The 27,269-nt window shown below is 31.5% G+C and overlaps 3 protein-coding genes and 1 long non-coding RNA gene across 4 annotated transcripts; 1 reads left to right on the top strand and 3 right to left on the bottom strand.

The window, feature by feature from the left end:
- Nucleotides 1-1,665: 1,665 nt before the first annotated feature.
- On the bottom strand, nt 1,666-9,118 carry LOC109814896 (protein transport protein SEC16A homolog). Its single transcript, XM_083067106.1, has 14 exons — nt 8,961-9,118; nt 6,923-8,845; nt 6,447-6,767; nt 5,905-6,033; nt 5,707-5,829; nt 5,408-5,572; nt 5,140-5,265; nt 4,921-5,055; nt 4,366-4,493; nt 4,184-4,292; nt 3,770-4,087; nt 3,527-3,661; nt 3,129-3,424; nt 1,666-2,632 (listed from the first exon to the last, which is right to left on the bottom strand). The coding sequence occupies exons 2-14, from the start codon at nt 8,699-8,701 to the stop codon at nt 2,110-2,112; spliced, it is 4,287 nt and encodes a 1,428-aa protein (XP_082923232.1). The 5' UTR covers nt 8,702-8,845; nt 8,961-9,118; the 3' UTR covers nt 1,666-2,109.
- Nucleotides 2,725-3,122, bottom strand: LOC114916005 (uncharacterized). The gene is made up of 2 exons (XR_003804313.2): nt 2,946-3,122; nt 2,725-2,861 (listed from the first exon to the last, which is right to left on the bottom strand). It is a non-coding gene; the product is annotated as an uncharacterized LOC114916005 (long non-coding RNA).
- A 10,414-nt stretch (nt 9,119-19,532) lies between the features above and the next one.
- On the top strand, nt 19,533-23,243 carry PME5 (Pectin lyase-like superfamily protein). The gene is made up of 5 exons (XM_020362238.3): nt 19,533-20,035; nt 20,127-20,316; nt 22,167-22,373; nt 22,478-22,716; nt 22,810-23,243. The coding sequence occupies exons 1-5, from the start codon at nt 19,740-19,742 to the stop codon at nt 22,964-22,966; spliced, it is 1,089 nt and encodes a 362-aa protein (XP_020217827.1). The 5' UTR covers nt 19,533-19,739; the 3' UTR covers nt 22,967-23,243.
- A 1,736-nt stretch (nt 23,244-24,979) lies between these two features.
- LOC109801033 (small ribosomal subunit protein eS30z/eS30y/eS30x) lies at nt 24,980-25,681 on the bottom strand. The gene is made up of 3 exons (XM_020362000.3): nt 25,526-25,681; nt 25,311-25,448; nt 24,980-25,200 (listed from the first exon to the last, which is right to left on the bottom strand). Exons 1-3 carry the CDS (start codon nt 25,527-25,529, stop codon nt 25,154-25,156), a joined length of 189 nt encoding a protein of 62 aa, XP_020217589.1. The 5' UTR covers nt 25,530-25,681; the 3' UTR covers nt 24,980-25,153.
- Nucleotides 25,682-27,269: the final 1,588 nt, after the last annotated feature.

Raw genomic sequence — 27,269 nt, 5'->3', positions numbered from 1 at the left:
TAAATATAATTTTTCCTTCGAGTTAGGGTTCAATTTCTTTTTGGTAATCTAAATTTGACAGTTGAGTATTTTGTTCTACTAAATTTGAAACTAATTTACTTTTACTTTTACTTTTTTTTTTTACATTTATTTTAGTATTCTTGAAAGGTAGGAAATAACAAAAAAAAAATATTGACCCAAATTTAAGAAAATAAAAAGTATTTAACTCTTTTATGTGCGTTGAATTTATATTATTAATTTTCAAGTTATAGCCATGATACTAATATAAAAAAATTGAACTCATAATTATAAGTATCATATTATAACAAATTGATTTTAATTTTAATTAAAATAAATAAAAATAATATGTAAAATCTTAAATTACACTATTTTAATTTTAATAAGACTTAAATTGCATTAGTATCTCAAAAATCAATTCAAAATACCTTAAAATGACACGAACAAACACGTAGATCAATTAGTATGAAGTTATTTTAACTTAGTGACATGAGTTCAAGTCATACATGATTTCATGTTAGATAAAAAAAAGTATTTTAAAATAATTTTACATTTAATCTTATCAACAATGTCACTGTTGTAGGAAGGTTGAGTTAAAATTAAATTGGTTGTATGTCAATTTTTTTTTTATGCATTAGGAAAATAAAAGTGAAGACTAGTATCTAATGTGCATGACTCCCCATTATGTTTGCTAACATAAGAGGAGTTAAGTAACAAGGAGAATTCACCGTCGTATGGAGGAAGACATCATCATACTTAACATCATATTTGGATAGCCAATCAGTGCAATCATTTACTTCATGAAGAAAATTTCAAAAACAAATATTCCAATCAAAAAGCCATAAGGTCGTGTATCATCTCGCTCAAAGGAAATTATGGATAAAAATTATACTACTTGAATTGACATTCACTTGATCAGGCTAAATTGTATATCTAGTAGACGAGTACACATCGTCCAAATATTGTTATTTTAGTTGAATGATTATTTTAAGGTAAGTGATGTAGCGAGAGGTCGGTCATTTGAATTCATTGGCTACATAATGATACGTAACTAATGATTATTTTCAAATTCATTCCTGAGACAAAAGACACAACGAGAATCTTACTTCATATTTCATAATTTTTGTTCTACTGGACCATAACAATCCGATCTACATGACGGTTGCAGAGTAATTATTATCTTATTTATTTTATATGTTATCTATTTATTTAAATATTTTATATTAAAGATAATGTTTTACATATATTTAAAGGAGTACAACTACAATTTTTTTAACTTAATTCATATAACATTTTACATACACTAAAAGATTTTACATTATTTGACAGCCACAATCCACAGATACTTGAGATATCGACGAAAATAATGTAAAATATATCATCAATGTTAAAGTAATACATATTAAAATATTATTTGATCAATAAAAAATACATTCCACAAACATTAATTAATTCATTGTTATCAACTTTGAAATACTTCATGTTCATTAAAAAAAAAAAAAAGCCCTAGTAAATTAAGTTAATTAATATGTATACCAAGTCATTGTAGACTTGATCCTATTCAAATATCATTCCAAAATAATAGCCAGCGAGCAAATTCCCTTCATCCCATTTTTCCCATCATATCGTCATCAAAGTAATAAAAACGCTTCCAATTAAGGCTGAGGATTCAGAAATTTAGTAGTATCATTTAATGACTGATAACTAAAACAAATACAAAAAGGAACAAAATTATATTTCACAATTCCATAAGCTATTCTTTTGTCCTTGATCTATTGAGGCCATCTTTCCTCACGGACGATTCCTTGTTTAATAAAATGAACAAATGAGTTGTACTACTCACCTAAGCAGGTGGTCCTATTTGTTTCTTTGTTGTACCACACCAGTTCCATAATCCTGAGATGGTGTCCAGTGTCAAGTGAGCCGACCACATTTAATAATACATCACCAAGTTGGGATTTGGGGACTTAAAGAGAAGGGATAGATATCTATTTCTGTGTAAACCCCATCTCACGTGTACCACTGTTCCAGACAAATGCTGCAGAAGCAGGGACGTCCCAACTATTCTGATGATCAAAAACAAAATTTGATATTTACAGTTTGAACATCTGCTCAAAGTTCAACCTCTTGAAGATCTTCTCCAAAACTGCCACTTTTCACAGGTGTATGCATTAAAGATTCATTGGGCATGAATCTTGACGGTGGCATGCCCGAAGCTCCCCCTCCTAAAGGCATAATATCACCTATTTTTGGAGGGGTAAATGAATCATTTAAACTCCCACTCCATGAAGCTGCTCGGCGTGCATGAGCAAAATCAGAGTTACTTCCTTCGGTTGCTCTCTGTTTTGAGATGTTACCCATACTTGGGAACCTTTGAATGGGCATTGATGATTCATGATTGGGAGATTGGTATGACCACTCTTTTGTGACAGATGTTGAAGGATCTTCATTTATTACACTATCTTCATGGTTGCTTTCTGCTATAGCCTCCATTGTCTGCTCATTAGATGCTGGTACAGGAGTAGGAATGAAAAATTTCGCATTGGCAGCAAGAGCTGGTTTAACAGATGGAACAGATGGGGATTGAAACAAGTTTGCAGAGGTTCCACCACCTTGGTTGAAGGTGTCAACATACCTGCATGGTCCATAAAACATTTTCATCAATATTAAACCTTTCAAATTACGTTGATGACCGAGAGACAGATGAATAAGAGAATTTTCCTCTAGTTTCTGAAAACTGAGCTAGCTGCAAAGAATAATCAGAACCAATAGGTTGGCTCTTCATTTCTTTCTTGTCATGTGTAGTGTTTTTAAGATACATTTTAGTTAGGCCTACAAGACAATCCTCCGTATGCCTGCTCAGCCTAATAAAAGAAAAGATAAAATACATATTTTAAGATTCAACTACTATGCTAGCTTAGCCTTTTTTTAGGTGCTACAATTCTTACATATCTTTAAAGGTCCTCAGTTTCAAACTTGACAATCTATTAGGGAAACCAATTGGAGGTCCACTTTACAATGCTTATCAGCTAACAAGTATAACTGTAAAAAAAAGTTAAACCCTAATTGTGATTATAAAATATAAACAATCTAAACAAAACTTAACAAAAAAGAAAAAAAATAACTCTTACCTTGACCGAACACCCAAACGACCCCGAGCAGAAAATTGATTTGTAGTGGGTGGCATTGGTGGCATCCCTGGACTAAGTTCAGGACTAGAAGTTCTTATGTTAGAACCCTCAATAGGAGGTGAACTTTCAGTCTTCAATGCAGATCTCAAGTTGTATTCGGTTGAACCATTCTGGAAAGCAGCAGTTGTTGGAGGTGGTGGCAGTGCAGCTTCTTCAGCTGGAAGTTCAGCACCTTCTTCCACCCATGTCTTCAGCTTCTCATCATAATAGAACTTGTTTTTGTCCCCCAACTTAGCCTAAATATAATGTAGAATAAGATCCATTTGAAAAGGCACAGTCGGAAGCACTGTGGTGAATAAAAGAAAAATAAGAATAAAAAATAAAAAATATAATTATACCTGTCGACCAGAGCGAGGTTTCAAGACAAGCCCTACTGTCTTTTGCAAAAGTTGCGAGCCAAAACCAAAGCGGGAAAAGCGAGATGTAGCCCCAGATGCCTGTGTTTTTCCTTGTGAATCAGGTGACGTTGTTTCCTGCAATACATCTCAACCAAAACTTTTCCATCAAAAAACTATAAAACCAAAAACAAGCAGAGGAAGGTGAAATTTTTTCACAATACACATTTCATAGTACTCACGCACCTGTCTTGGGGTTCTGCCAATATCTGGCTCAGAAACACTTCTATTAGGCTTAGGCATTCTATTATTGTCAGCTGTCCACTCACTTATGGGTTCCATTGAAGCAGATGGAACTAATGATGACATGGCCATTGTTGATTGGCTAGAGGATACTCTGGGTGCCATGTGTTGGTAATGTTGTTCACTACCATGAACAGTTCCTTGCGATGACGATGGAGCAGGTGGTGGTAAACCACCAACAACTCGATGTGCAGTGCTATCAAAAAAGTTGAGCAATTTGCCAACTAATTTTGCAGGAGCCAAATTTGCAGCATATCCACCCTGAACATTTATTAATAAACAAGATGAGTATCAAGACTATCCTAATAATGAAGATTTAATAAAGAAATGAAGATTTAATAAAGAACAAGGGTGTACCTGTTGGTGAGTTCTAATCCTCTCCTCAAGAGATAATGCTAATTGTTTCCATGTTTCTACTTCTGGAGCACGACCAGTTTTCAAGGATTTCAGTAGTGCTTGGCAATACCTGAAATCAAAAAACAGCAATAAGAGGTCATAAAAAGTAATATCACAATTAAAATAATGTTACATGAACTTACTTCAATGAATCTGAAACCTTCCCCACTTCAGCTAGCATATATGCATATATAAGCTTATAAGGCTGAAATGGATGCAATGTAAACTGAGAGTTTCCAACCACCTTTGAATATTCATATAACTCAGTCCGCTGTCCAAGTACCAATTAGGTAAGATAAGTTTCAGTAATTCAATAAATGCATCATGCAACATACTGAATTGTATCGAACAAGTCTTTTTCTAAAAAGCAACAGATCCTTTGGTGGCACAATATAACACACAGATGGGTTATTTTGAAACCTATCGAAACAAAAGGTTGAATATGAAATAAAATCATTTCATTTGAAAATAAATCTGGGACTAGAGAGAGAATTAGAAAAGGCAAATGCCATCTTTCAACCATCTAGACAAATATAGTACAGAATATGAAACATCCTAGTCTGAAACAGAGAGCTTTTTGGCAGATGGACAAAGCATACACAATATTTTTGTCAGAAAAGGACTCAAAACATGTACATTCAACAGAAAAGCCAAATTTGTGGAAGAATCAAATTCGAACTAGAAGGATTCCAAATTACCTGGATAGCCTCTGGACTAGCATAAGTTCGAGGACATTTCCAGTGATCTGCTCCTATAAGACAGATTCTTGCACTATCTGAGTATAACTCAAAGTTTGCTTCAGCAACTAAATAGCAGATGTGTGCGGCAGTAATCTAAAATAAGAGTCTTAAATGAGAAGCATAATGGAAAACTACAAAATTCATTAAAGAAAATAAATGAAAGATTGAGAAGTGTACCTCACTTCTTTCCTTCCACAAGCAATCACCTAGGTGAATAATTACAAGTTCATCTCCTTTGGTCCTGTTTGCAGTTATTACAGCCAGATTTTCCTCCCAATCATCAAGCATACCATTAGATCCAACCTTAAATGACAAAGCAACAACAAACGTTTGAGCTTCCAAATCAAATAGAAACTGATATCTTCTAAACTATTGAAGCAATGTTACAATACATCAGGATTGCATACACTTTGCATGGCTTGTTATTTTATCCTATTAGGATTACCTGTGAAGACTGTTGAGCCATATAAGCACCAGGATGCCCACTAAATGAGGTATCAGTAGAGAATACTTCAGCTGGTTGCCCAGCAATTAGAAGACATAATGTGCGCAAAGGTGACCCAGCAACAAGCTGGCGAAGTGCCATTTGCTTCACTGTATCAACATAGAACTGCAAGGCAAATATGGACATAATTCACACCCCACAATGGAAGTATGAGAAAAACACTGAAAAACCCAAACGGACTGTCTTCCCAAGCATTAAATATCAGCAGAGTATTAAACTGTGAAATTTTGATATCTGACCTGATCGCCAAGTTGTGAAGCAAGAACAAGTGCAGGTCCCCACAATTGTCCTTCTTGAGCACATTGTAAAGCCTCCTTCTTTTTCCCAGAAACAAGAAGATTTTGAACCTCAAGAGCCATTGCCTATATCAAAATCAAAATTAGCAATGGCTAAAAAACAATATTGTAGTTGAAGTGGGTCAGGAGTTAAATACACACCTTCATTTGTTCTTCAGAAGGCAAACTTTGCAAACAATGACTTGGCATCCCATATTGAGGGAACTCTGTGCTACTCATCTTAGCAGATGCAAAAAGCTTTGCAACTGCCGACTCGGGAGTATCAGTTTCCTGTATCAAATACAAACCCCAAAAGGATAGCAAATTGGTGATTGATTCAATGAGGAATAGTATTCAGGCAATATGACCCAGAATCAGAGACTATCTCGGGGCATCATAAATATAGTCAACATGATTTTAGTTTTAGCCAAAGAAAAAAGAATAGAGCACAATAGCCATTTGCAGAGCAAATATAAATTATAATGTCAACAGAAGTGATTCTGAAAGGACATATACCATCTCCAAGAAATGCATTAATGAAAGTTGATCTAAAATTCAACACAATAATGTTGCAAATCATGTGCACAACACAGCTCTATAAACCATACAGAATGTTGATCAACCTTGAAAAGTATAGCAAATTCAGTTGCCAATGTTTACATGAATGGGGGAAAAGAATTTGAATGACTGTAGATGTAACTTACTTTTAGTATGGTGTCTGTACCAAAAGGAGAACGTAGCTTTCCATAATGTTGACAAGCTATTTTAAGCAAGGAAAGAAGGAGTCTCAACCTAACACCTTTCTTATAATCCATGTCAGGTGATTCGCAGTGTGCAATCCTCTCATCTAACCATTTGTACAGTTCCTTACTTCCAACACTCCCACCAACCAATGGACCTGGGAAAGATTGCTGGCTCAAAGCACGGAAATATTCACTGGTACCATTTCCAATGCTGATAGAATCCATATTTCCGGTGACAACTTCTATCAAGTTCAACACAGAAACAGAACCTTGTGCCGAATCCTTCAGATATAAATGAATATACAGTGTGAATCATTTTTTTAAATCGCTCGTAAGAAAGTAGAGAATATAAAGGAATCGATATTAAGCAACCTCAAAGCCTTTCAGAAACCAGATAAAGCATAGATCAAAACTAAAAAGAGGAATCAAGAATTAACCTGGCTTCCATAGGATGAGCTCAAAAAACTAGGATCTTTCATTATGATGAGTTTCCCCCCAAATCCAAAAGTTACCAGAGCATGAGAAGGGCGTCCAGCTGATGATCTCCCAACATGAGGGGCATGTGAATACTGATCCCCACCCTGGATTGTTTGTGGAGAATAACTAAAGGGCTTTTGATTTTCAGTAAAATCATTTGAAAAAAAATTTTGTTCACTGATCTTTGTGTTTGAATAATTAAACTGTTGAACAATGTCACCACTAGGGCCAAAGCTCTGTGGTTCAAAAGTTCCATTAGCCAAACCATGATGATGGTTTACTTCATTGTAAGCAACTGATCCAAAGGAAGTATAAGAATTTTGTAGATCTTTGTTCACAGAAAAACTTGAACTGAAAGAATGATTAACTTGTTGGTTACCAGCAGAGGTTATATTATCCCCTCTTTTAGTAGCAGTACCAGTTGTGTACATGTCAAAACCCTGCTGAGGATTAGCACTATACAAACCACCCCAGCTGCCATCTATAGCCTGACCATCAACAGCCGGTGGTCCATAATTATCAGCTTGGCTATACTCATTATACAAACTATTACCATTAGATAAGAAAGTACTGGTAGAAGCATGCCCATTTTCAAGTACATGAACAGAAGACTGGTTGGTTGAATTGTAAGTTTCCAATGAACGCCATTCTTGGGCGATTGTGTCATAATACCAACCAGGATACTGAGGATCGAACACCATATGCTCTGGATACCCATTATTCCCTTGTGAAACCTGACTCCAACTAGACACATTTTCAGTTGTGCCAGTTTCGGCTAAGGTTCCAGCAAAAGATTGAGCAGTTTGTTGCATGTAAGAAATCTCTGTTTTCCCATCAGAAGGGGCTGTCCAATCCCCTGCTGTATTGGCTTCAGAGCTTTGCTGAGTAGTGGCTGTTACATCATAGTCATCTACTTTATACCATTGCCCAGTGTTGTAATCATACTTCCAGCCAGGATAAGCATCCTCCCAATACTGACTACTACTCAGATCTTGTCCATTTGTGTTTTCTTCTGAAGATGCAACATAAGCTTTACCCTCTTCATATTGTACATGATTAACTGAAGTATTTAAGCCATCACCTTGCCTGTTCGTGTGGCTTTCTAAAGATGCATCATAACCTTGACCCTCTTGATATTGCACATAATTACCAGAGGCATTTAAGCCATCATTTTGAACTTCATTACCAGGTTTCACCTCACTACTTAAATTATCACACACGTTCCCCAGAAAATCCCCAGACTGATCTCCCAGCTCACTGAAAAAGTCAGAATACGATCCAAACCCATTGCCTCCATCCAAATCAGCATGAAAAGAATTCCAACCCACCATCTTAACCCCAGAACTGCCGACTTTATCGTTCGTGACTCCTGCTGAAGTGGACGTGAATTCCGATCCCACCACAGTCCCATCATCACTGGGATCCACTTTACTATCAAATCCAACTGAACTAGAGGATGGCAACGAATTCCCCTCTTGTTCAACTCCCAGATCGGATTCCACAGCACCCAATTCCCCTTTGACTTCAACCCCACTCTCGCCAGCATCAGAATTCTCAAATGCAGCAGCATCAACATCACTGATTCCCAGATTTGCAAATGCTTTAGCTTCATCCCAATCATTCCCTTCGTCGTCGTCATGGCCAGACTTAACAATAGGCTCTATATCATCCTCAACCAGTTTGTCAAAGAAATCCTCATCCGTCTGATCCTCCATGTGAAATGGAGGATTCGAAGCCATCACCAAAAACCCTAACCCTTCACCGATTCCCCTTGATCCCACCAAAACACGCTCAATTAATCGCAGATTTCTTCACCTCGCCCAATTCCTAACCTCAAGCTCAGAGCTAAACCTCGAGATCCAAAGCGAAAATCCTCGAAGCTACTGCAACCTTAAAAGCTAAAACTCGAGTACAAGTAGCAAAAACCGAAAGAGAAAACAAGATCTGGGAATTCTGAAACGCACGCAATCCAATAACCAGAAATCAAGGAAAACGTACCTAAAAGCCTCAATTCAACAATTAAACTCTGCGATCCATGTTATCAATCTTGCAGGCTACCAGATAGAGAGAATATTTGGAGAGAGGAAAAGCCCTCGATTTCGTTCGCACCCACCAAGAACACAATACCACTACGTTTTTTCAATTTTTCATTATTTATTTATTGATGATATATTTTGTTCACCTCGTGTAGTTTTCTTCTGTTTATCCATTTTTTTTAATTTATTTTTCACGTTGATTTTGTGTTTATAAATATATAAAAAAAATGACTTTTTGGTAATTAGCAAAATGTTAGTGTGAAATTCTTTGTGTAGGTCGTTAAAAAGAAAAAGGAAAAATAAATACTGTGACAAAAAGTGACATTAAAAATATGCAATGCTACTTCCACATTACACATTCGGTATTTTAGCAAGGGTGTGGATTCAGATTTCAGAGGACTCCTATATTATCCAAGGGAACAATTAGAAAAGTTTTGTAAAAGTTTAAGTGTTAAACTTTAGAAAGACAGATAGATGAATTCCCAAGCTAAATCTTTTACAGTTTCTGCAACAAGCTTTATTTTTGTACCATTCTAGTATATACAGTGTCTATAAATATATATTATATTTAATTAAAATTTATAATAAATTAATATTTAAATTATTATATTATAACTATAATTTATGATAAATATTAATAAATATATAAGTATTTTGAAATTATGATAAATAAGTTACCTTATAATATAAGGATATTTTTATAATTAATTTTTAAAATTATAAAAACTAATATTTTAGTTTGTAAAATATGCACACAAAATAAATATTTATTTTATATACTAAAAATTAAAATAAATAAATGTTTTTGAATACACAATTTATATTATAATAAAAATTCTTTAAAATATATTTTAATCAAATAAATTATATTTTAGATTTATGATACATAATTTATTAATTTATATTGTGATATAAGTTTTTTTTTAAATATTAATATTTACAAAATATTGAATTTAAGTTAAAGATATAGATGAAAATAATAGATTAAAAGATGTAACATGATAAGGAAAAAAAATGGTATTTTTACGTGTAATACACATGATAATTTTTATTTTATAGTTAAAATTTATAATAATAATAATAATAAATATTATATTATATTATATAATATATTTATTGTGTCATAATTAAAATTTGTAATAAATATATGATTTTGAATATATAAATCTTGTTTTAGAATTATAATAAATAATTTATATTGTGATTCAAAATTATTTTTAATTATTAATGTTTTTAAAAAATATGAAAATGATATACTTAAAGAGATATAAGATTAATAAACATTGATGTAAATATATAAAATGGTGTAGAAAAAAATAATATTTGAATTTTCAAGATAAATATATATTTCATTTGGATATTTGAATATTGTTTTCTAAATAATAGATCATTTGTTTGATATAAAAATAAATAAATTATACTTTCAGTTTTTTACTTTATTTTTTATATTTATTTTAATCATTTAATTTTTATATTAGGTCCTTTATATCTTAAATTTAGAGCAATTACTAATATGATTGTTTTGAAGAAAAAAAAGTGCAAATATATTTAAATGTATAAATGTAGTAGTTATAAGAATTCATAATACTACACTAAAATTAATTAGTTATAACATTCATTTCACTACTATTAGGATATTTGCGAACTGAGATATCATGTAACAACAATCATATTAACATATTTTAAGCAAAACAAAATATCTTAAAATGTAAACAGCTATTCAACTTAACAGATTTTTATTTTGTAAGTGTGTGTGATTTTACATGTTAATTACAAATAATGATAAATTTAGATTTTATTTTTTATAAATTACAGGAAAGCTGAAAATCATCCTAAAATATAATAATTATTTGGTCTCTCAATTAAAGAATAATTTATAATGTCAAAATAATGATAATTGTTCGTAAATAAACAAAGTTACTAAATTCTGTGGTAGTTGTTTGATATTTATATCATATGAATGATTCTGCATTTTTTAGGATAATTATGCATAGTCATTATATATTTTTAGAATAAAATAATCCGTACAATTCACATGTTAAAATGGTAGTTAAATAAATAAATCAAAATTTGATATTGAAAATGAATTAATTTTGTTTTTTTTTTTATAGTAATCAATAAGTTATGATTTTTTTATTTACTGAATTATGAAAATATAATAATCTAAAAGTAATAAGTTGAAGTATGAAAATATAATAATCTAAAAGTAATAAGTTGAATTATGAAAATATAATAATCTATAAATAATAATTTCACATATCACATGTTAATCACAATTTTCTTTTAGTAAATAATTATCTGGTACGAAGATAATTATTAAATGGAAATTGGTGATTCTGAATTTAGTTTTTTTTAAAACAAACTCTTGAATTTGAATTTTATAAATAAAAAATATAATTAAGATGAGAGATATTATTAAAAATAATTAGTAAATTGCTTTAATATAAATTAATAATCATTAAAGTCTGTTAATAATTCAGTATTAAACATAAAAGAAAAAAAAATACAACCGCTTTACTTGGAGAATGCAGTGACGTGGTGAACTTAGTAAATCCGTAGTCTTACTGTTTATTCTGATCTCCTTTTTATCTTGTGGCTGTGTATTCTCAACAATCCCCTTGTATGATGTATCTTACACCCGACAACTTTGAAAGAAACTTTAGTTCATTTTTTTATTGATTAAAATTACTTTATCAGTACTAAGATTTAAATTTAAGATAATGTATATATATATATATTTTTTAGAGGATAAGATAATGTATATATTATTTCGCTTTCTAATAAACTGATATTACCAAAAGAATAATTTATTGATGGTTGCGATGCGGGATGCAGCTATGACTTTTGTCTTTATTTGTGATAAAATTAGGTGCGTATGCGCAAACCAGAAATATAGTTTGGTGGGTATGCATTATTTTTTGTACTTTCAATCATAGTGTAAAAAATGGAAATATAAACAAAATTCTGGGAAACAAACTTGGATCTCCCCGAAAGAAGGTTTTCGGTTTTAAGAGAAAATGTCAACCAACCTTGTATATTTCCATCATTCTTTTTAAGAAGTTTCATCTAACATGCATGTTTTGTTTAGAAATAATTTAGAGAGAAAAAAAATAGAAATGATAAAAATAATATAGAAAAAAAATGGCTTAGAGCCTTAGATGATAAAAATAAGAAAAAGAAGAAAAAATCACTTATTTGAATAAATACAAACGAGAGTAGAAATAAATTATATAAAAATATCTTATACTAATTAAAAACATCTTAATATTAAAATATAATAAATTAAATATATGTTTATTTTATTTTTCTTTTTTATATTCTCAATACCTATTATTCACATTTTTTATAATGCAGTTTTATTAAAGTTAAATAATTTTCAAATTAATAGATATGAATTTAATAATTATATAACACACACACACGTATATATATGTATACAATTTTTATTTTTTTATCTTGCCACGAAGTTTAAATACTCATCTTAAGTATGAAGTACACTATGTTAAGAAGGGAATACTTATCTTGCATGAGTTCATGATCCTCGATAGAGATTAATCATTACTTTCAATAATGAATACTTCGTACCATTACCATGATTACAAAATATATATATATATATATATATATATATATATATATATATATATATTGATCTTACCAAGAGTATCTCTCAATTCATTGGACTAAAGACTAATCTTGCTCGTAATATTATAACTGTCACTTGTCCAATGAGTTTCTTATCCTTGCTCCCTTCCCCTGTTTCTCAAACTTCTCCGCATCTATAATTTGAGCTTGGGTTTAGGAAATATGTTCCTCACCAACGGGAATCGAGTTTCCACAACCTCGTCTCTCTCATCTTTATGAATGGAGCCACCCCATGACTTTCTTAAAAAGTTTCACTTTCACCATAATTTTCTCCACTTGAGAGAATGGGGAAAGGGAACATAACTTTAAAGGGAGAAACTTCTCAATTAAAAACGTACTAAAGTTTGAAAAATGAAAGGATAAATGTTAGTAATTAGTGTATTATGTTAGTTAAGGATTCAAACTCACTCTCTCCTAATCACTCCAACTCAATATCCATCCTCCAAACCACCATACCACCTTATAACTCCCAAGAAAAATATAGGAATGAAGGAGATAAAAGGCTCTATAATGTATGTGCAAAATGAAGGTTTGAAAATATAAAAAATGAAAGTGGAAAATGAAAGGGACAATGGATATTTACATGCAACAATGGGGAACACACATCTCGTTGCTAAGTGGCCTGAATTGAAATGTTGCACAAATTGCATTCATGACCATGAGCCATGGGAATCGTTGATCCAAGGGTCCAACAACCTAACTTTTTGAAATTAAGGGTTATGTGTAACACTATATGTTTTAGGTGTTTTACTTGATTGTATGAATTATATGATTAATTGTTGTTTTATTATTATTTTGTTGCTTTAGAGCTTTAGGAATCAAAGGGATCTTAAGAGTTAAGTTGTCTTTAACGTAGTCTTGGTTAGAGTTAAATTGGTTCAACGTAAGAAAAGGTTTATAAAGTTTTTTCTTAATATGTGAGTCTCATAAATTCATGTTTTAAGAAAAAGTAGAGAGAAGGTCTCTAGAGACAAAAGAATTTCTTCTTCCCCTGTTTCCACTAATTTCTTCCCCTTCCCTATAGCTGATCTAAGGTGATTGAATTGGAGATTCAAGCTCACAGAGTTAGGAATTTATAGTCAAAACTGTGCGAAGTCTACATTCTTCATCCTCATCTTTGCTCAATTAGAACCACTAGATGCAAGGAAAGTTTGTAAGTTGAATATTGTTTGATGAATACTTGCTTATGTTGCTTGGATTCATCATTGCATGATTTAATTGGTGAAAAATTTGAATTAAAATGTTGTTAGAGAAATGTTCTTGAAGGTGTTCTTGAGTGACTTTGATGATCTCGAAGACGGTTGCATGTATTTTTTTAATTGATTTGGTGTTGTTTATGGTGCATGTATGTTATATGTTGGATTTCATGTTGTTTGGGTTGGTTTCACTTGCAAATTTAAGTCATTTGATGCCTTTGTCATTGCAAAGATCATCATCGTGTTGGGTGCATCTTCATAGCATTGGATGTAGCTTGAGTTAAGGTTTATCTACCCTGATCATCCTGGGATTGATAGTGCCAAGCATGCATCAGTGAGGAGTTTTCTAACTTGGTGATGCAGGACGTAGGTGGATAAGCATTGAGCATGACCAAGATACCAACTCTCTATCTAAATTATGCTTGGTGTAGGTTGAGTGACACCAGGTGTGAGTCAAGCATAAACTTTATGCCTAAATAAGGTTGGGAATGGGTTTAATGCCGCCATACATCATTAACTCAAAGACCCTCTACCTCATCCACATCAAGTGCAAGTAGTTTGGCGTTAGATTTGGACGAGACAAAAACATTTTATCTCAATAACATTAGGCGCAAAGAGAATGGCACTGGGCGTGGTTTGTTTGATGAAACTTCATGAAATTTTACTAAGCCTTGGTATTCATATGAAGTGTAAAGCCTTCTTACTTATCATATGATGTTATATGATCATGATTCATTGTCCATTGATCTAGGACAGTGTGTAGTGATGTTTTGAATTGATAATTGATTAGAGTTGAGTAAGTTGAATAAGTTGTAAAGTTGTATGTGTACAAAGTTGATAAATGTTTAGAGTTGTTAAGTTATTTAGACATGTGGTGTGTGATACATGTCTCAGTTGAGATACATAAAAAATAGAGGAGAAGAAAAATATTTTTTTTTAAAGTTTTCATATCCCATTGTGCGGATATCAATTTGGTATTCAAAGAGGTCAAAGTAATAAACTTCCAGTGAGTAGTTGGCTCTTAAATGAGAAGATTTTTTAAGTTCTCTAGGCTTTGTATGGAAACATATGGCGATCAAGTAGATCCATAGATGTATAAAAGGACCAATTGACTAAGACATAAAAGTCAAAGTTAAAATCCTTAACCAAATACTAGAGAAGTATGTAGTACTCAGAGGATAGTCAGCAAGTTAATCTCATAAAAGACTTAGTTATGCATACTAAGGTTGTAGTAGGCTCACACCCAAGTTATTTTACCTTAACAATAGTATTAGACTTTCATAGTTTAAGTGGAAAAATATGAGAAAACAATCTGACCACTGTATTAGTCGTTGTTTCTAGTATGATAATTATGCAGTAATTGTGTTATACTAAGTGTAATGATCTATCAAGTCGTTACATTATGATCTCGCACTCCTTTGGTTTCGCCTTTTTCAAATTTTGAAAACTAGAGGGAAATCATTGTGGCACAAATAGTTACAAAGTGTGTGGTAAACTTTTTGACTTCTAGAGCTCAATTTCTAAAATGTCATCTTTTCATCTCCTTCACTCATTTCAAAGCTTAAAAGAACTTATGTATTACTTGAGCTAACATTTACTTGGCTAGCCCAAGTTGTGCATTTATTGGGTGGACACACCTTGCTCAAATTTTGTTATTTTGACTAAATGATAATTTAAAGTAGAGAAAGGATGTGGCAACCGATCTTGGAGGTTAACTCATCTGAATTCATGAACTGTACTACTAGCTCATGAATACTATCATTTACTAAATACATATAGAGAGGCAAAAGACACAACAAGAATTTTACTACATGCATGTTTCCTAATTTATATTTTATTGGATCATAATGGCCTGATTTGCTTGACAATTACAAAGTAATTACTCTATTATTTATTATTATATTTGTTATTACTAATTTATTTATTTATTTAAATATCCCATCTTAGAAAACGTTTTTTTACATATATTTAAGGGGTTACATGTACACTTTTTGGAACTAATTCATTATTCACTTGTGATATCAATTTTCACTTGAGCATGATGTCTTTTTGGTAGAGTTGAGGAATGAAGGAAAGAAAACCAATACTCAAGTTTGCTAAATCACCTATATATTGTAGTAAGAACAAAAAAAATCATCGAGGTTCTTCTGAATCAAATCCGAAGCGATATTAAATCAAATTCTCATATGATAACTTGAAAACCATCAACATACAGCATGGCAAACATTTATCCTTTAAGACTGGTAGATACTTTACAAACTCTAGTAGAGAGCAGCCATGATATAGTAGAGTTTTGGATTTGATTAACAACATGCCACCCGTTCCATATCTTATCCTGGCCGAAGATCGATATTCTAGCTTTCCAAAGCATCCAACATGTAGCAACGAAAATGGTACCTCTGAATGTTGGTTATCAACCACTCGGACACTATTTATATATTTGTTAAATGGATTGATTTCGAATCAAAGAGTGTAATAAAACAACGAAAATAAAAATAATCAACGAAATGACTAAATCAACAAAAGTTGCGAGGAGAAATAGGAGGTTTCAACTTCATTTATTTACCTATCATGAATTACGCCAAATCTGAATTTAAATATAATTTCTTAAGCTTCCGATTAAGGTTGAATTTCTTTAGCTCCCTAATAATAAATTCAACTAATACTTTTATGCTGTCCGTAACTGACAAATTCTTATTTAAGTTATTGATAACAAAAGAAGAATATAACTATAAATTGCTCGACAACTACAAGAATTAATATATTATATATCTAGATCTATATTTAGTCAACGCGATCAAATTATTAGCACATCATAATCCAATTTTTCAGTTGAGATACTACATCAATATGTAAACCAAAGCAGAAAATATCAAGAACGAACAAAGATGGATTATTAAAAAAATGTAATTAAATTTTAATACAAGTATACATCAAGTCTGTATAAGATCCATCTCTTCCCTAAGAGAGATTTATTTACACGTGATATAATTAAAAACAAAGAAAGACGAGGAAAAAAAATCACATGAATTGATCATGAAGAGGGAAATGGATGATTGTTCATCCCATTATCCCTCCGTTCACTTTATTTACGTAAGAGGAGAGAAAATGCATTGGAAGGAAATAAATTGAGAAAAATAAAATTAAAAATTGAAATTGAAACGAAAGCTCGAAGAGAGAATTTTGAAAATTTTTATTTCATTGAGTTTTCTTTCCTCACACTTTTTCTTTAATCAAATAATAAAATATTTTTTAAATATTTTCTATCTTATTGACCGTCCAAAAATGATATTAATACACTCCTAAACAAGCTCAATCAGCGGCTATGGATGCTGAGGAAATGGATTGTGGTACTGTTAATGAAATGCAAAAAAAAAAAAAAAAAAAAACCAACATAGTTTCATGACTTTCATCCTTCTATTCTGAAAGGGATTCAATTTTCCGATGAAGGCCCAACATTGGGATCCTGAAGGTCACACATTAACTTTTGTTTTTTTCGCTGAATGGGTTGGGCAAACATATATACACCAACTTTCTAAAGCTTCAAATTTGAGAACATTTGTGAATGAGAAAAAGATATTACATTTAAATAATCTTTTTATACAAAAAAAAAAACTTTTAAAACAACGAAGAATAAAGGATTTGAGAAAAAAGTGTAATAAAATAATTCACATGATCGAAAGAAATAGGAATAAAAATAAAGCTATCAAAAATGTTGTAGAAACTTATTATATAAATAGAGAAGTGTTATCAACACACTTCCATACAAACTAACTTAATTAAATTTTATTTAGCAAATTCTTAGATTTTGTATAAAAAGTATGTTGAGTTGTTAGCATTTCTCTAAAAAGAATTAACAATAGACCCTCAAATATATTTACCATTAAGAAGTGTAAGAAATTATCTCTCATTTCCTTTGAGAGTGTTTGGATGGGAATCATTTAAATGGAGTAATTCAAATCAATGTGTAAAATAATTTTATAATCATCCTTCCATTTGAATTAATAAAATAAAATATCAAATAATTTTTAAATTTTAAAAAATTTATAGATTTGATATATGTATTAAGAGCTTTAAATTTAACGGTTAAATTGTTAAAATTTGATATAAAATATAAGTTATTAAGTAGACTAATCAAATTTTTTTGATGAATTATTACTATAAATTTATAAACTCAAAATGTCAATGTTTCGTTAATTATTTACATACTTTATTGTTTTAACATTTAATTGACAACTTCTTTTATTGAATAATAGATAAATAGGGGGCTTTGAGACTTCTTCAGTTCTTCCTATTAAACTGTGACAAGAGTGGTATTATTTTTTATAATATTTTTTGCGTAAAAGATTGAGATAAGGAAGGAAAAGAGAAAATAGCATGAGATAATTAGATAAACAAGTAATATAATTAAAGAATAAAGAAAAAAATATAAATTTATACATATTATAAAATTTATTACAGTAATATCGAACTAGCATGGATGGTATATAGAAATAACATTGCAGTGTGGTCCAACGATAACTGAGCAGTGTGACAGCACCGTGGCTCCCTCCCCGTGAAACTCCAATGGCCGATCATCATTCATTTTTCTTTTTTCTCTTTTTTTCTTTTCCCATTATAATCATTATGAATGACTTTTTACAAGTTTGGGAAAATGTTGTCTCATCCCTTCCTTAGGGGCCCCAACGTTCAAAAATTTTGTGGGTGGGGCCCACTTGTCTGCGACTATAATAGTAAAAGAGGCCAAAATGAAAAATATTATTTAATCCATGCCTGGACCATCATGCGTCATGATCGCATTACATGCCACCCCCACCCAAATGACCGTTTGAAACACGACGTAGATGCTATATACATAATACAAGAGGATGAATCAGTGGACATGGACGTGAAAGATAACACTATCTGTTAAGAAAATTAGTTGTTGAAAGGGACGAATGAATTCTCACACCGGACCCCACTATATCAAGAATAATAAAAATATGCCAAACATTCACCACCTTATTGGGAGGTGGATTTTCGAATTTGATATATATCTATCTATATGTGCATTGTTATAGGCATATTACGTTAGGAAAAAACAAATGGTACGTTCGATCGGAAGCGAGTGAATTAATGAACCGAATAAACAAAATGGAAACTAAACTTTGTTGTAATTACATCACATGCGCTTTAATTAATAGCATCATTAGTGCAACTGCATCACCTTTGACTCTATGAACCATAATTGAGTAGAGCATGTAAATTGTACAGAATAAAGGAGCAACAGAAAACTGAAAAGTGCGACAGCATTCGCATACTCACTACTAACTAAAATGGGAATGTTATTCATTTAAATCATAAACAGTAGCCACTTAAAAGGATTATTCTTTACAGAATATAAGGAAAGACTTTTTTCTTTTCTTTCCTTCTACACGCACACGAGAGACTAACAGTGTATAAGGATTGAAGAGAGAGAGACAACTGGGCATCATTATATTAATCACCATCAATTATTGGATCGAGAGACATGGTGTAGTACCTAGGTGGTATCTTACTTGGAGATAACAAGACAAAAGGATGACGACCCACTAGTTTTACAATATTTTGTGCATGCAATACTGTAATGGGAACCAATCAAAATATCAAATTTCCAAAAGACTATATCTACATTTTTTTGCACCTAGCTAGTAAAAATGACCGTTGGAAAGTCCGTGATAAGCAAGAATTACACGTCGACCTTACAACCACACTCGTCACAATAGCCTCTGACTATAAAATATACCACTCTTTCTTCTTCCTTTTTGCTTGCACATTCCACATTCCTCCAATATTGTAATTGCGTCAATACAAACACAGTCTCTCTGCTACTTCTTTAACATTCTGCTGCTTCCTTCGCGTTCGATGCTATAATATTCTAAATGATGGCTTCACTCTTGGTGTCACTGCAAGTAGTGCTAGTTGTGGTATTCACTTGCACAGTTCATGCAGCAACAGTGACACGTGCACGCCACCACGAGCGTACCTTGAGAATATTCTCTTCAAGTTCAACCAACTCCTCCAACAACCACCATTGGGTAGGACCCGTCGGCCACCGTGTAATCACCGTTGACATAAACGGCGGCGGGTACTTCCGGTCCGTCCAAGACGCCGTGAACGCCGTTCCCGACAACAACCGAAAGAACGTGGTTATTCAAATCAGTGCGGGATGCTACATGTAATAGTATGATTAACTATTAAGCATATTTTGTGCGTGGCACGTAGGATAATTAATTAATGAGTATGGTTTTATATGTTTGGCATTGCAGAGAGAAGGTGGTTGTGCCCGTGACGAAGCCGTACATAACGTTTTGGGGCGCGGGTAGGGAAGTGACGGTGATAGAATGGCATGATCGAGCGAGTGACCCTGGTCCCAGTGGACAACAATTGCGTACTTACAGAACTGCTTCTGTTACTGTTTTTGCCAGCTATTTTTCTGCCAGAAACATCAGCTTCAAGGTACACACTGTCTTTGCCCAAAACTATTTCATATGTTTCAACTTTCAAGATATTAAGCCTTGATTTTTTTTTATTTTTTTTTTAACCAAGCTTATTCTTACCGTATTTGTTGATGTTTAATTTCTTTTGAAAAATCTGAATAATTATTTTTAATACAATAATTCTAACCACATTTTTTATCATAAAATTTAAATTCAAAATTTTACTTAAAGAAGTCAAATCTATATAATTATTATATAGTAATTTGTAATTCAATGATAATAATCTATTTATTTCTACTAAAAAGAGAAGAAAAAAAATACGTGGAAGTATTTAATATTATTTATGAATTATAGATTTAGTTTAAATACTCTCATTTAATATTTTATCGTAAGAATAGTTGTAGAGTTAGATGTAATTGTTAAATACAAAAACAAGTGAAAAATAATAAATAAAATTTAAAATTTGTGAAATATAAGTAGTTTTAGAGAGAAGGAAAAACGACTAAAATATTTTTTAAATCGCTAGTAATATATATAACTTTTCTACCTAATATGAAGTTGCGGTAAATATTTTAACTGATTACTTTGATTCTTTGAAGCATATATGGGAGGGAGGAAGGACCTACGTATGACCTGTATTGTTTTATGACACGGCAAACAGAAAGAATTTTTATTTTTATTTTTTTACACAAAGAATGTTTAATACTTTTAAGTAGATAAAAATATTTAATAAAGTTATTAAAATAGTATTGAATTTACATGTTATTTACTAATAGTCTAATACTTAGGCCACTTACGTTCTTATGCTCATTTCGACCACCTCGTTTTTATGTAACATAAATATACGTGTTGCTTGTGGTCTCTTGAATCCTTGATTTGAATCTGTCCTGGGAGAACTTACATACAATTGAGAATGAATCAATATATATTCCTTTACCGGAAGAAAATTATGAATAGGTGTCATAAATTTTTATATTTCACTTTTTTTTGCTTTGATGATTTTAAACTCATTAAATTCATGCATATTTATATTTTCTTAGTAAATAACCAACAGGATTCATTAAAAAAAAGTCAAAGACAAATTGCTTTCATCCAGCCAAAAAAGTCCTAGACATGTGCTACTGGAGTCCATTTATCTGAGTAAAGTGTTTCATCTTTTTAACTTTGCTTAGTTAATCTATATGATCTGTAAAGCGAACTTTGTTTTTATAACATTTTTATTAGAAAAAATATAATACAAACTCCATTTTTCAGATGCCGAGAGAGAGAAACAAGAAAGAAAGTTAAAGGACTAATAAATTATATAAATATGTATAATTGAGAAGTAGATCCCATTTTGAGGTGTAGCTACCTAGGTGGATTAAAGAGAGAAAGAAAAAAAATAAAGAGCAATAATGTGACAAAAAGCAAATATAAAAATTGAATATATATTTCTCTTATAATAATTCTATTAACTGCATTGTTATATTTTAAAGGTGTAGCGGAGTGTACAAATTTTTTTTATTTTTATAAATGATCCTCCTTTTGCTTTGGCTAAAAATTTAGAAATAATTAATTAACAAAGTTGTTTACTGTAAGGGTTTGATCATAGAAGATATACTATTTCAGTATCACAGAAACGTTTTTTTTTTTTGGTGGAAGCGGAGTTATATTTTATTAAAAATAAATAAATTTAGAAGTAATTAACCATATTCATTAGCACAGGTATCTTTTTCACTACTAATTTGATATCTTTCTCTATTTGATTTGACGTGGCACATTGCTTAATTATTACAAGTTTCTCCCTTGCGTGGTCTTCACATTTAGTTTTTGCATAGTAAAGCTTTAGAATGAGCAATGAATGAATGGTAATTGGTACGTGGCATGCAGAACACAGCGCCGGCACCAATGCCGGGGATGCAGGGATGGCAAGCGGCGGCGTTTCGCATATCGGGCGACAAAGCATACTTCTCCGGCTGCGGCTTCTACGGCGCACAAGACACGCTTTGCGACGATGCAGGCAGGCATTACTTCAAGGAATGCTACATCGAGGGATCCATCGATTTCATATTTGGGAATGGAAGGTCTATGTACAAGGTTAGCTCATAGCTCATAGCTCTTAGGTAATATACGTAATAGGTACTTGCTTCTTAATTCATTAATCATTGGGCCATTGGGCTGAGTGAAAACGGTTGATTCAGGATTGCGTGCTACACTCGATAGCCACGAGGTTCGGTTCCATAGCGGCCCAAGATAGGAAACGAGAATACGAGAAGACAGGATTTGCATTCGTACGGTGCAGGGTCACAGGTACGGGCCCACTATACGTGGGCCGAGCAATGGGACAGTACTCCAGAATTGTCTACTCTTACACATATTTCGATGACATAGTTGCACATGGCGGTTGGGATGACTGGGACCATGTCGACAATAAGAACAAGTAAGCAACTTTCTCCATGTATGAATTAAATTAAAGAAAGAGTGTAAAAGCCCATTCACTCAGACTTAATCTTATCTCTTGTCTTGCTGATAGGACTGTTTTCTTCGGAGTCTACAAGTGTTGGGGACCAGGAGCAGAGGCTGTGCGTGGAGTTTCATGGGCCCGAGAGTTAGATTTTCAATCGGCCCATCCATTTATCAGGAAGAGCTTCGTCAATGGCAGACACTGGATCGCCCCATCTGATGCTTAACTCACCAACCCCTTCCATAAAGTCTAAAAATATATTTTATTCTCTTCTCTCTTGCGCGTTGCATTCAAAACTCTAAAACCATTATTTCCTTCATTCATTTATTTCTTTGTCAATATAGGATTTCATTTGTTCCCCCCTTGTAGAGTGCCAGTCGTTCCATTCAGTATTCTTTGATCAACTCCAAATGTAAAAAAAATATATATATACATACATTGTAATAATGGTTCAATCTTTTGTTTATAAATTTAATATATGAAATTCTTATGCTGTTTCAAAATGGTGTTGAGCTGAATATTGTTATCCTTACTCCAACTTCAACGTGGGGAAAGTAATGACACATATGACTGTATTTTATAATGTTAGTGAAGTCACAACAAAATAAATCAGTACCCTATCCTTCATGGCTTCTTCATTTGAAACAAGAAGCAGCATATGAAAGCATTTTACAATATGACTGTCATTTTATTTGCATGGAATATAGTTTGAAATGTCACACTTAATTGAAAGAGTAATTTTTAGATAATATATATGTGCCATATCAAGTTAGTGGATGCCTGTGTGCCTAATGTTAGTGACTGGTGACGACAAACCTAAAAAAGTTATCGGTAGTTTAATTCAGAAAACTTTAGAATAATAGTAACCTAGAAGAAGCCAAAGACACGGAATTGAGAGTATTTCTAATATAATTAAGCTTATTATAATAGAAATCTCACCTTTTGTTAAAGCATGGGCATAGCTTTTAATACTCAAGGTGTACTAAGATAAATATTATGTTACCTATTTTCCCTTTACCGCGACTTAAAAACTTTATTTTAAAGATCTTGCTTATATAACGAATATATTTGAACTCATTTTTCAACTATAACTCCGTCATTTTTTTTAATGATTTTTATAAAGACTGGTTAAATACAGTATTCGTACTTCATCTTTCTAAAGCTGCTCTACCTTGACGAAGAACTTTCTAAACTGTCCAGCATATTCAGAACATCATTGTTAAAAAGTTAAATAGTTATATATACTCGAGGAAAATAAAATCGAAGATACTTCTCATTCCCCCATTTTCTAATATTTAGCCACCAACAAAATTAGGTTACAAAAATATAACCATAATCTCCTTTCCCCTCACGATTGTATAAACATATTTGTATGATAAAATATAAACACGCCGAGGTAGTACATTAACCAAATGAATCAAATTATACTTGAGTTCCACCATAACCGTGCAAAATTCATCACCAAGTGATAAACACAATTATCATAGAACTGTAACGTCATTATTCACATTTTCACACAGCTCTAATGCTGTATAACCAAGTTGAAGAACATTGACAGCGCATTTCATCACTTCCTTTCCGACACACTTTTCTATTGAACGAAATTTCCGTAGATCCCACCCACTGTCGAGCATATTCCTCTTTCGGTGAATTGCATTTCCAAACCATTGAAATTCACATAAATTTCAGCCAAGTGGAGATAATACGGTTGAAAGAATGTTACGTTCACTTCTCTAACTCAGTTTCATAAACAACAAACATTGCTTATTGCAAACCTAAACCCATCAACGGAAAGGAAACAAATTTGATGCACTCCTGGATATCGCTGAAAGACTAAAAAAGGGGTGCAATGTTGAGGCCATTGATGAATTCTGAATATAGAGAAACAGAAAGGTCGTATAATTTAAAAAAGATTCATAGGAGAACCAAATAAGGACATAGGTTGAGATTTGAGGCGTAGATATGAAAAACTACTATGGGCATCCAATATAGGGTTAGTCTGCTTCTCAACCTTGCTGTAGACACAGGGGATGATATAACATTCCAAACAGCTAGAAACTCGAAATTCATAATTTTATCTAAGTATGTGCAAATGCAACATTCTCAAAGGCAGAACTCACCTGGTCATGCATGTCTTGAATGGGCACAGAATCATAAACGCACTTACTTGGTAAGAACATCACCCTAAAGTAACATAAGTCTTTTGCTTGAACAACATCAATGTAATTACTTTCCCCTATTGAACCGAGCAATGAACTGATTGATATATAGGATTAGAATTGCATGCCAAAATTCTAGTTTGATATAAAGCTAACAAAAAATCCGTTCACAGAAAACAATCAAAACATACAAATGATAAAACAAGAAAGATAAATCAATTATAGAGTAGTAACATATTCTTCAAGCCTCAGCCTCACTTCTCAGATGAGTTGGGTCCTCTCTTCTTGCCGAATCCCACCACTACAACAACGCAAACCAAAACCCTCGTTAGAGACTGCACAATTACTTCTTCAAAATTATCCAATCGCATAAAAGGAAAACGAAACCAAAATTAGGGTTTAGAGGAATACCGGCGGTGACGAATCGGCGATTGTACTGCATCCTCTTGTGAGCGCGGCCACGTGGCTTCTTCTTCTTGTCCTGCTTGGCCACTTTGGGGGTTTGGCCCCTGACTTTACCGGCACGTGCGAGTGATCCGTGAACCTTACCTGCAAATTGCATTACACATATTATTCATTCTGCACATGAGAGAAACACTTGATGAATCCGAAATAATCCAACTTACCCATCACTGCGACGATGAATTTTTCTGCTAATTACTCTCCTATCGCTTCGATCACTTGCTTCAGCCGCAGGTACCGACGGAGATGGCGAATAAGTTGTGGTATTAGTATTGCTAGGGTTTATGGTTAGGGTTACGGGCTCAAATATCCAAAGTAGATGGGCCTCGCCTTAGCTTTCTTTGGTCCAAATCATGTCTAAGTTACAACCCTCAACCCACTTTACTATACAAATAAACAAGTAATGACGTTTATATAATAATATTATTATTTAAAATATTTTTAATTTTTTTTCTTATGATTTTGCATTGGTTTAGTTTCTATGTAACATTTTTACCTTTATTAAAAATAATAATTAAATATTTTTACAACGATTAAATAATTTATTTAATCATTTCAGTTAGGCTTCAATTTTTAATCATATTATAAAAAAGTAAAACTTGATAGCAAAATAATAAAATAATCATTTAAATTTGTATGTCTGATTATAATCATTTTAATTAATTTATTTATGCCTGTTTATAATTAAAATTTCAATTTTTTTGTATACGTGTAGATTATATTAACTGTGATTAATTTTTACCTTTAAAATTAATAACTATTAATATAAATTATTAGCATATAATATTTGAATGGCTAAGATTAAAAAGAAAAATTTTGAACCATTAAATTAATCATCAACCCCTATATATTACACATAAATCTCTATTTTACATGAAAGTGTTTTTAAGAATTTTTTTTTATGAAAAAATTTGTAAGAATTTTTTTAACTTCTTTTCTAATTTAATTTTTATTTATCATAATTATCATGAATTAAATATTAATATTTAAAAATAATTTATCAATAAATAAAATAAATTTTTGTTACAATATAAATTAATTATTATAAATTTAAAATATAATTTATAAATTTAAAATATATATATATATATAAATTTTAAATATAATTTATATATTCAAATATAATATTTATATATAATTTTAATTATGTATAATAAATATGCATGTGGATTAGTTAAGATACTAATTATTATATAATCATGAATGATTATATAGTCTAAATTGATAGTCTTTATTTAGTTTTCATTTGATATGTTATATATGTATATGCACAGAAATCTTTTTATTATATATAACTATAATTTATAATAAATTATATATAAAAAATTATATTTAAATATATAAATTATATTATATTTAATTATTTTATAAATATATATTTTAAAAAAATATTTTTAAAATTGTAATAAATTATTTATATTGTGATACGAGTTATTTTAATAATAGATAATTTATTTTAAAATATTAAAATTTAACTTTGAAATAAATATAATAAATATAAATTGAAGTAGATAAGAAGTTATAAAATCTTAAAAATTATTTCATTGAGGTAATACTCTCTAAAAATATTCTCGAGAGAAATCACAAGAAAATTATTTATATTTATATATGTAATGGTGGATAAGGGAAGGGATTAAAATTATTTGTCAAATAATTTTGACTTCCCTCTCCAAAATGAGAAAATTTAGAGTTGTTTTTTTTACATTAATTGGACTATATCATTTTCAATTTTATAAATTTATTTGATATTTTAAATATATAATAATACATGTGAAATTTTGTTTTTGTTTGTTCTTTCTTTATGAATCAAATAAAGCATGCATTTATTCTATAAGAATCCTTTAGTTTTTTTCCTTTGGCACAATAAATACATTAATTGGCGATTAAGTTTAACCTATACCCCTATAA

This window comes from Cajanus cajan, chromosome 11, assembly GCF_000230855.2.
Source record: "Cajanus cajan strain Asha chromosome 11, NIPB_CcT2T_4, whole genome shotgun sequence".
Taxonomy (NCBI): domain Eukaryota; kingdom Viridiplantae; phylum Streptophyta; class Magnoliopsida; order Fabales; family Fabaceae; genus Cajanus; species Cajanus cajan.
Note: the sequence above shows the minus strand (reverse complement) of the source record. Positions and strands in the feature narration are given on the sequence as shown.

Coding starts and splice junctions, on each gene's coding strand:
- LOC109814896 (XM_083067106.1), bottom strand. CDS start 8,701: ATGGCTTCGAATCCTCCATTTCACATGGAGGATCAGACGGATGAGGAT. Junction 6,034..6,446: donor GTACAGACACCATACTAAAA/GTAAGTTACATC, acceptor TATTTGATACAG/GAAACTGATACTCCCGAGTC. Junction 5,573..5,706: donor CTTCACAACTTGGCGATCAG/GTCAGATATCAA, acceptor TTTGCCTTGCAG/TTCTATGTTGATACAGTGAA.
- PME5 (XM_020362238.3), top strand. CDS start 19,740: ATGATGGCTTCACTCTTGGTGTCACTGCAAGTAGTGCTAGTTGTGGTA. Junction 20,317..22,166: donor CCAGAAACATCAGCTTCAAG/GTACACACTGTC, acceptor CGTGGCATGCAG/AACACAGCGCCGGCACCAAT. Junction 22,717..22,809: donor CATGTCGACAATAAGAACAA/GTAAGCAACTTT, acceptor TCTTGCTGATAG/GACTGTTTTCTTCGGAGTCT.
- LOC109801033 (XM_020362000.3), bottom strand. Junction 25,201..25,310: donor TCGCCGATTCGTCACCGCCG/GTATTCCTCTAA, acceptor GCGTTGTTGTAG/TGGTGGGATTCGGCAAGAAG.